This window comes from Helianthus annuus, chromosome 10, assembly GCF_002127325.2.
Source record: "Helianthus annuus cultivar XRQ/B chromosome 10, HanXRQr2.0-SUNRISE, whole genome shotgun sequence".
Lineage (NCBI taxonomy): Eukaryota > Viridiplantae > Streptophyta > Magnoliopsida > Asterales > Asteraceae > Helianthus > Helianthus annuus.
In genome coordinates this window covers 73551649-73560455 of record NC_035442.2, presented here as the reverse complement: position 1 = coordinate 73560455, position 8807 = coordinate 73551649, and the positions used below count along the sequence as shown (strand labels likewise).

Here is an 8807-nt window from a genome sequence, read left to right as displayed (position 1 = left end):
GCCCGGGGGTGCCGTGAAGACGGCCTTTATGTGCTTCGCAACAATAATGAAGCTTTAGTGAGCACTCACTCGTCTCCAAAAGCTTCCTTCGAAATTTGGCATTCCCGACTTGGTCATGTTCATTTTGATATCGTGAACTTACTTAAGAATAATGGTTATTTATCCTTTACTTCGGTCTTACCTAAGCCGGGACTTTGTTCCCCTTGTGAACTTGCCAAATCAAAACGGAAACCTTTTGTACTTAATAATAAACGTGCTACTTTTCCTTTAGAAATAATCCATTGTGATTTATGGGGGCCATCCCCGATAAAATCGGTTGACAATTTTTCTTATTATGTTGCCTTTGTTGATGACTTTTCTCGATTCACCTAGTTGTACCCATTACGAGCAAAGTCAGATCTTTTTGATGTATTATCAATTTTTATACCGTTAGTTCAAACTCAATTCCAAACCAAAATAAAAAATTATCAAAGTGATGGAGGCACAGAATTCACAAATATTCGTGTCCGTCACTTACTTGAACAAAATGGAACTTTTCATCGTATTTCGTGTCCGTATACCCCGCAACAAAATGGACGGGTTGAACGGAAACATAGACACATCGTTGAAACTGGCTTAGCCATGTTGTTTCATGCCAAATTACCCGCCAAATTTTGGGTTGATGCTTTTTCCTCGGCGGTTTTTATTATAAATCGCTTACCCACCTTGTTGTTACATGGGAAGTCGCCTTTTGAGACTTTATATAACCAAACACCACATTATGCCTCATTTCGGGCATTTGGTTGTCGCGTCTTTCCATACCTACGAGATTATGCTCCTCACAAATTGTCACCTCGAAGCATACCGTGTATTTTCGTTGGTTATTCCACAAAATATAAAGGATACCGATGCCTTGACCCTTGCACCTCTCTTGTATACATTACCCGTCATGCTCGCTTTGACGAGAAAACTTTCCCTCTTGACCCATCTAGTACTGTAAGATCAATTGATAAATTGGAAATTTCAAGTTTTTTAGATACTTCACCTAATACTAGTTCACAAAACACCTCACCAATGATTACTTCACAAAATAATATTTCTACTGGACACCAACCTATTGCTACACCCCATACCCCCACACCTACTACTCCTAATTGTCACCCTCAAGTAATTCCCTTTTTTTCCTACACCAATCCCACCAACCCATAATGCCACTTCACAATACTCTCCTTCGACCCAGTCTTCTACTACCCAAACCGAAGGCCCAACTATCGTTATCATTGATCCTGTCGCAAGCCCAACTCCCAATACTCAATCAACACCACAGAGCCCAACTACATCGTCCACTGCCTCCACCACTCCGGAAAATACACCACCTTCCTCACCCACTTCAACAAATCAATTTCCAACAAATGTCGAGCCTCAACCGTTACCTCCTCCCAACATACCTGTACCTCCACCTCCCCCATCTCACCCGATGATGACTCGAGCAAAATCTGGAATTTTTAAACCACGTCATCGTGTTGACTTGGCTCACACGGAGATGATTCCTCTTCATCATGCTTTATTTGCTACAACGGATCCCAAAACTTATCAAGCTGCTTCCAAAGACAAAAAGTGGATACATGCCATGGAAGTCGAGCTTCTTGATCTTCAAAAAAATCAAACTTGGACTCTTGTTCCGCGCCCATCAAATGCTAATGTTGTTGGTTCAAAGTGGCTTTTTCGGACAAAATTTAAGTCGGATGGTTCTGTTGAACGTTATAAGGCACGTCTAGTTACTCAAGGATTTACTCAAGTTCCAGGACTTGACTACTCTCACACCTTTAGCCCAGTTGTCAAAGCCGCCACTGTACGCACGGTTTTAGCCCTCGCTGTTATAAATGGGTGGAACCTTCATCAACTAGATGTCAACAATGCTTTTTACATGGACATCTAAAAGAAAGTGTTTTTATTGAACAACCAACTGGCTTTGTTGATCCTCAATTTCCTTCATATGTTTGCAAGTTGAACAAAGCTATTTATGGCCTAAAACAAGCTCCCAGGGCATGGTTTCATCGACTTAGCTTATTTCTTACCACCGCATGATTTCAATGTAGTAGAGCGGATCCGTCTTTATTTATCTACAAACGTGATTCTTGCATCATGTACATTCTTGTGTATGTTGATGATCTTATTATCACTGGTAATCAACCATTCGCCTTATCCTCGTTCATCACCTCCCTAAATAAAGAATTTGCAACTAAGGATCTTGGGAAACTCAACTACTTCTTGGGATTGGAGGTTACCTACACTTCAAATGGTCTATTTTTAAATCAATCTAAATATGCTTTAGATATTTTAACTCGTGCTAAGATGTTGGATGCAAAACCTGCACCAACACCCTTAGGCACAAATGTTTCTTTTGTTTCTACAGGTACCTTATTTCCAGATGCTACTCATTATCGCTCCATAGTAGGTGCTCTCCAATACTTGACGATCACGAGACCTGACATAGCCTATGCTGTCAATCAAGTCAGTCAATTTCTTCATTCTCCAACTCTTGCTCATTTTCAAGAAGTCAAAAGAATTCTTCGCTATCTCAAGGGAACTCTTGCCTATGGCTTACATTATAGTCGCCCCACTCACACTTCCTTGCTTGGTTATTGATGCTGATTGGGCCCGTTGCATAGAGACTCGTCGTTCCACTTATGGCTATTCTATTTTTTTGGGTGGTAATCTCATCTCTTGGAGTGCTAAAAAGCAACCAACTGTTGCTAGATCTAGTTGTGAGTCTGATTACCGCGCCATGGCCAACACTGCTGCAGAAATCATTTGGGTAACTCATCTTCTTCAGGAACTTCATGCCTTGCCTCCCGACAGACCAACCATTCTTTGTGACAATCAAAGTGCTATCTTTCTAACTCAGAATCCCGTTGCTCATAAACAGGCCAAACACATTGACCTTGATTATCATTTTCTTCGTGAACTAGTGGCTGCTGGAAAATTGGCTACAAGATTTGTTCCAACCAAGCTTCAGGTAGCTGATATATTTACGAAGAGTCTTCCAAGTTCTCAATTCAATATTTTTCGTCAAATGCTTCGCATTGGTCCATCACCATTCAGCTTGCGGGGGGGATGTTAGATAATATATTATTGTATATCTTTGTATTATGTAAGGTAGCTAGGTGTAACTTTGTAGCCTATAAATATTGTATCATGTTCTCTCATTATTCACTCAATCAATTCACTTTAATCTTCATTCATTAACATATAGTCAATTAGGTTAATGTTATAATTTTTGGACTGGACTTAAGTTTTAATCATAGGCTTGGCTAGTGGGCCATTCTCCTACTAACACTTAAAACAAACATGTTAGAGTTCATTCGGATTATTTGGATATCCGAAACATCCGAATAATATGATTTCTAAAAGTTTGGTATCCGAATCCGATCTGATATCCGAAAAAGTAACTCAAATTCATATTTTTTTGGTTTCGGTTAAGTTTAAGATTTCGGTTTTTTTAACAACCGAACTTATCATTATTGTTTAACATGTTTTTTGCTAAATGGATAACTGAAGGTTTCATATACACTACTTGAAAACTGGATAATTACGAATGAATTTTGCGACCAAAAAGATCGGTCGCAAAACTAGAAACTGATATGCGGCTCAAGTTTAATCGGTCGCAAAAGTTATGAGCAACCCGTGTTCGGTCGCAATAAGGTCGCAAATTTTGCGACTGGTTTCTCATTGGCAAAGATCATTAATAATAATTAGTCAAAATTATAAATTATAAATAGCGGTCCCAAATATATGAAAAACGTAACAAAACAAGACAATAAATACAAATCGGTCGCAAATTAGTTGCAAATGTTGTATCCTTACAACTTGTTATCTCCAGTCGCAAAAAGTTGCGATAGTTTAACGGCAGTTGTAAAAATGAAAAAAAATGATTCTTTAAATTTTAACTTCTAATAGTCACAAATCGGTGACAAACTGAGTAACCGTCTTTCTATAGTCGCAAATTGCTCGTAAAAGTTGCGACCTTTGGATGGTCACAAAGACGAAAATAAAAGATAATATGAAATTTAAATTGGATTAGCAACGCATATATTTACTATGGATTTTCCAGTCGCAAAACCCAGTTTCGTCAGGAAAGCAGTCGCAATTGTTATCATAATATAAGATCTGAAAATGCCTACTCTTTTGAATTAGCCACTTCCCTGCTTTCAGGTTCTAAGTTTGCGTTATGATATCCATAACAAGCGATATATATAGTATGATAAAAAGAGAAAAAATAGATTTCATGAACAAGCATGCTAATCAGTATACTAGGGATATACATATCTTTTATTTGAACAGCAAATTAAATCACCGGATAAGTATCGAGATGCCCTCAATTGAGCAAATGCATCCCTTCCTCCATAACAGGCAGCGTTGGAGCATATCCGAGCCACCAAGCCACCAGTTCTGAGGAAAATCCGCCGGCCCGAAGGCCCACTCGGTAAACCCGGTGGTTCGCCTCGGTTTCAAACTAGCGAGCTCCAGAGAAGCCTAGTTCTAAACTTCATTGCCATCACTAATGTCCTTCAAAGGTGATGCTAACGAGAGTTGAAATTGGTACCTTAAAAAAAAAACCAAATGACTAACGACTATAACAATTTCTTAGGACGGGATATGAATTTCTAATCTTTTAAATATTAATTTGTAAGAAGTTATAAGTAAAATGTGAATATTTTATTACTATTTAATCAAGATTTCAACTTTCAAGGGTGCTTTTGTAGTTTACTCCTTTTAAAAAAAACTACCAAAAGCCTTCAGGCAACAATATGTATTTCCAAATTCCAACCCATCATGAACATAACCCAACCCTACCCTCAAACCATGATCCACCCCTGCAACACAAACATAAAACGTATGTAAACATCTTCACAACCCCCAAATATGGTGGCTTTAGCTTCCATTGGTTGTCTCTCCGGCAACAATGGTAGCTACACAGGGTCACCAATCCAACAACCACCAAACAACCACCTTGACATCCTCGCATTCGAGGCTGCAAGAGCCGTCTCTCGCCTCCTCAATCTCTACCGTTCTCTCTCCGATCCAGAAATATCGCGCCTCCGGAAAGAAATCTTCAAATCTAAAGGCATCCTCTACCTCAATTCCGAGGACGAAGGGTACCTTCTAAAGCTTGCGTGCGTCGAAAAGATCGAAGACCTCGACAATGCCGCGAAGGTTGTGGACCGCCTTGGCCGAAAATGTCCAGACTTTACGTTAAAGGGATTCAATATCATTTATGCAGAGGTTAAATCTGGGTCAATGGATTTAAGAAAATTTGAATATGGATCAAGTAAAACAAAGAATAAGATTAGGAAACTAAAAAAGTTTTTATTATCAACATTGAGTTTGTATGGCTCCATGCAAAGTCCTTCCCCATCGGATGTGTCCGAGAAAAAACCTAATTCTCCTGTTCCGTTTAAAAACATGATCAACTTTCCTGCAATCGAATGGATGATTGCGCCAAACCGTAAACAAGTTTGTGATCATGTTCGCAAGCCAAAACTATGGACACAACCTTTCGATAAGGTTGTTAGATCAATGTCACGGATTGTGTGTGTGATTTATGCTAGAATATGCATGGTGTTTGGGCCGTACGTGCCGGATTTGCCCGCGGCGTACCCGAGCAAACAGAAACTAGTTACGAATATCCCATCTGAGTACTGGACTGTGGAACCGGCAAATGATGATAAGTGTTCACGGGCGAAGCTGATAAGATCAAAATCTAGGAAGAATCTTATTAGGTTTCCTAGCCGGAAGACGGTTCCAGCTTGGGGAGCAACCGTGTTCCATGTGGCGGGGCCTGATACGGTTGGGGGGTCACGGTTGCAGATTCTTTATGCGAATTTGATAATGATGGCGGAGGAGAATATGAGCAGGAAGAAGTTAAAGGATGATGTGAGAGATGAGATGTTTAAGATGTTGCCAAGACATATAAGAGCAGTGGTGAAGATGAAGATCAAGAGTCAGTTGTAAGTGTTTTTCTTGACTTACTAAAACAAATTAACTTACATTTCTTCTTTAGTTACATATCTTTTAAAGGAACTTTTTCGAGCTTATATAAGGGAGTTTTTGGATTTGTAGGTGGTTTAGAGATGTGGCAATAAGTATTTACTAAACATTTTTGTAAGTTGTATAAATAGGCATATGAGCGAACTCAAAGGACAGCTGAATGTTATTTTGGCTGTTGGTCAAACGACCATAAATCCTGACTTCTTTTCCATGTAAAGTTATAGAGTTAGGGGCTCTTTGGTAACACCTGAATGTTTAAGTGCTGAACTATTAAGAGATCTGAACCATTAAATGCTGAATCAGTAAGAGGTCTGAACCATTAAGAGCCTGTATAATGCTTAACCGTTCAGAGGGAAATGTCTGACTAATTCAGATTAGAGGTCTTAACCATTCAGACTCTGTATAAATCTTAACCATTCAGAGACAAATGCCTGAACCATTCAGACATCTGCTCGTGAAACAAACAGTCTAAACCATTAAATGCTAAACCAGTAAAAGTAAAATGTCTGAACCATTAAGAGCCTCGTTAAGAGGTCAACACTCTGAACCATGCATGCATCATCAGAAATAGAATTAATGCATGTTGCCCTTTCAAGGAGCGGCATCTCCAAAAAAAAAAATAAATAAATAAATAAAAAATAACCAGCAATTTATGATGCATGCATTGGTTCCATCCCGTCTACAAATCCAAAAAATATTGTATTTAGAATAACAGTAACTAGCAACATGTATTGAATTTGAATGCAGAGGAAAATACTGTGATAAAAAGGCAATGAAGGAAGCATTGAGGAGGATATTCTTGTGGTTATCGCCAATGGCAACAAACACTTTGTTGTGGCAACGGGAGAGGAGAGTGGAGATGACTAATTTTCAGATGAGGCCTCCAATGTTGTTATTGCAGACATTGCATTTTGCAGACAAGGACAAGACAGAAGCTGCGATTATTGAGATATTAGTGGGTTTGAGCTTTTTATACATGCACGACAAACGCGGGGCGCCGGCCGGTTGACCGCGGTGGGGTGGTGGTGGACATGTTTATGTAGTTGGTACTAAATTAATGGTGTAAAGTTTTGAACATGAAACAAGTTGTATATATATTCTACGTACATGTATTCAACTTGGTACTAATATTATCATACCTTAATGAATATGTTTATCGCATGGTCAACCTAGGATTTATTTTGTTTGTTCAATATTATGGCTTTGTGGACATGAACGAAGTTATAATTGCAGTGTTCAACACAATGTAACTCTTAAAAAGTGTATAACGAACTGAATGAATATATGATCCTTATAGTGGATAGGAATGTTTATGATTCGGTTTCGCAGACCTTGGTGAACATTGGAGTGAATCAATGGGAAAATTACCAAAATGTCTCTTGACCAAGTGCATTTTCAAAATTGTCACCTTCCTGCGTCTTTGGAAGGTCCTCCCAGCCTCGGAAGCGTCCGCCTTTCACGTGAAGCGTCCGCCTTTCACGTTGAAGCGTCTGTTTCCTTTTAAGCGACATGTGTCCGATGTTGAAGCGTCCGCCTCAGGCGCAATGCGTCCGTGAAGCTTCTGAAGTGTCGGCCAACGACGCAGGGTCCGTATCTTTGTCCAATTTCTTTTTATAACTTATAAACATTTCTAACATGGGATCATGTGCATGCTCTTTATAAAAAGGTCCCTTATAAAAACTATATGTATGTTAACGGAGCAAATTTTAAACGATATAAAACACGTTATTTTTTAGTTAAAAATTTTTATATTAAACATCAAAACATAACATAATAAAAAACAAAAAAAAACAAACAACACATAATATTATATCTAAAACCATATCTTAATAGCCTCCCACTCCGAGACATGTTTGAAATCATGTCTCTCTTCATGATGGTAGTTGATGAGGGTCACCTCCTTCTGATCGTCCTCACCAAGGTCCGGCATTTCTGTCTCCACTTTCTTGAAATATCGATCAAATCTCTCACATTCCAACCGCAGCACACGGAACTCGGAGGATAGTGCGTCAGCGGTCCGGTTGTGTTTCGGACCACGTAGTTGGGCGAAATTCTGTTGAACACGGACCCAGAGCCCACCATGTCCTCGAGGTGGAGGATCGATCATGGCCTGCTCCCATGCTTCGCACAGAGCAATGTCTTCAACGTCAGTCCAGGAGGTGGCCATTGTCGGGTCGTTGACGACGTCATATTTTCTTGTGAAATGGCTGATTTTGTTAGAAAACGGCGGGTGTTTTGATTTTGATAAGTGATAAGTGAACGAGTTATATAGTGGGTAAATGTGTGCAACGGTAAAAGTTAAACGGCTTTTGACTTTCCAACTTTTTTCGGAAGCGTCAGGAAGCGTCGGTCAAGCATCGAGGGAGCCTCGGCTCAAGCCTCGGAAGCGTGGTCCAGCCCTCGGAAGCGTCGGCCAAGCCTCGGAAGCGTCGGGCAGGCCTCGGAAACATACACATGGAAACATTAAAAAAATTATGGTTATCATGCGTCGGTAACTGACGCAATTTCGTAACGGAACGGACGCTTCAACATCGGAAACGTATCGCTTGAAAAGGAACGGACGGTTCAACGTGACAGGCGGACGCTTAAACGCGAAAGGCGGACGCTTCCGATACTGGGAGGACCTTCCAAAGACGCAGGAAGGTGACAATTTTGCTAATGCACTTGGTCAAGAGACATTTTGGTAATTTTCCCGTGAATCAATATAGTTTTGAAAAAAGTCAAACTGAACCATCCGGATTGGTCGTTGGTCAGCCAAACCGGTAGGCTTTTGTTAA

The 8807-nt window shown here is 39.9% G+C and overlaps 1 protein-coding gene across 1 annotated transcript; it reads left to right on the top strand.

The window, feature by feature from the left end:
* The first annotated feature begins 4868 nt into the window (after window positions 1-4868).
* LOC110884654 (protein PSK SIMULATOR 1) lies at window positions 4869-7164 on the top strand. The gene is made up of 2 exons (XM_022132382.2): window positions 4869-5990; window positions 6778-7164. Exons 1-2 carry the CDS (start codon window positions 4906-4908, stop codon window positions 7037-7039), a joined length of 1347 nt encoding a protein of 448 aa, XP_021988074.1. The 5' UTR covers window positions 4869-4905; the 3' UTR covers window positions 7040-7164.
* Window positions 7165-8807: the final 1643 nt, after the last annotated feature.

Bases quoted from the DNA above. Each gene is read 5' to 3' on its own strand.
- LOC110884654 (XM_022132382.2), top strand. From the start codon at position 4,906: ATGGTGGCTTTAGCTTCCATTGGTTGTCTCTCCGGCAACAATGGTAGC. The intron at 5,991-6,777 runs GTAAGTGTTTTT...ATTTGAATGCAG, and splicing joins ATGAAGATCAAGAGTCAGTT to AGGAAAATACTGTGATAAAA.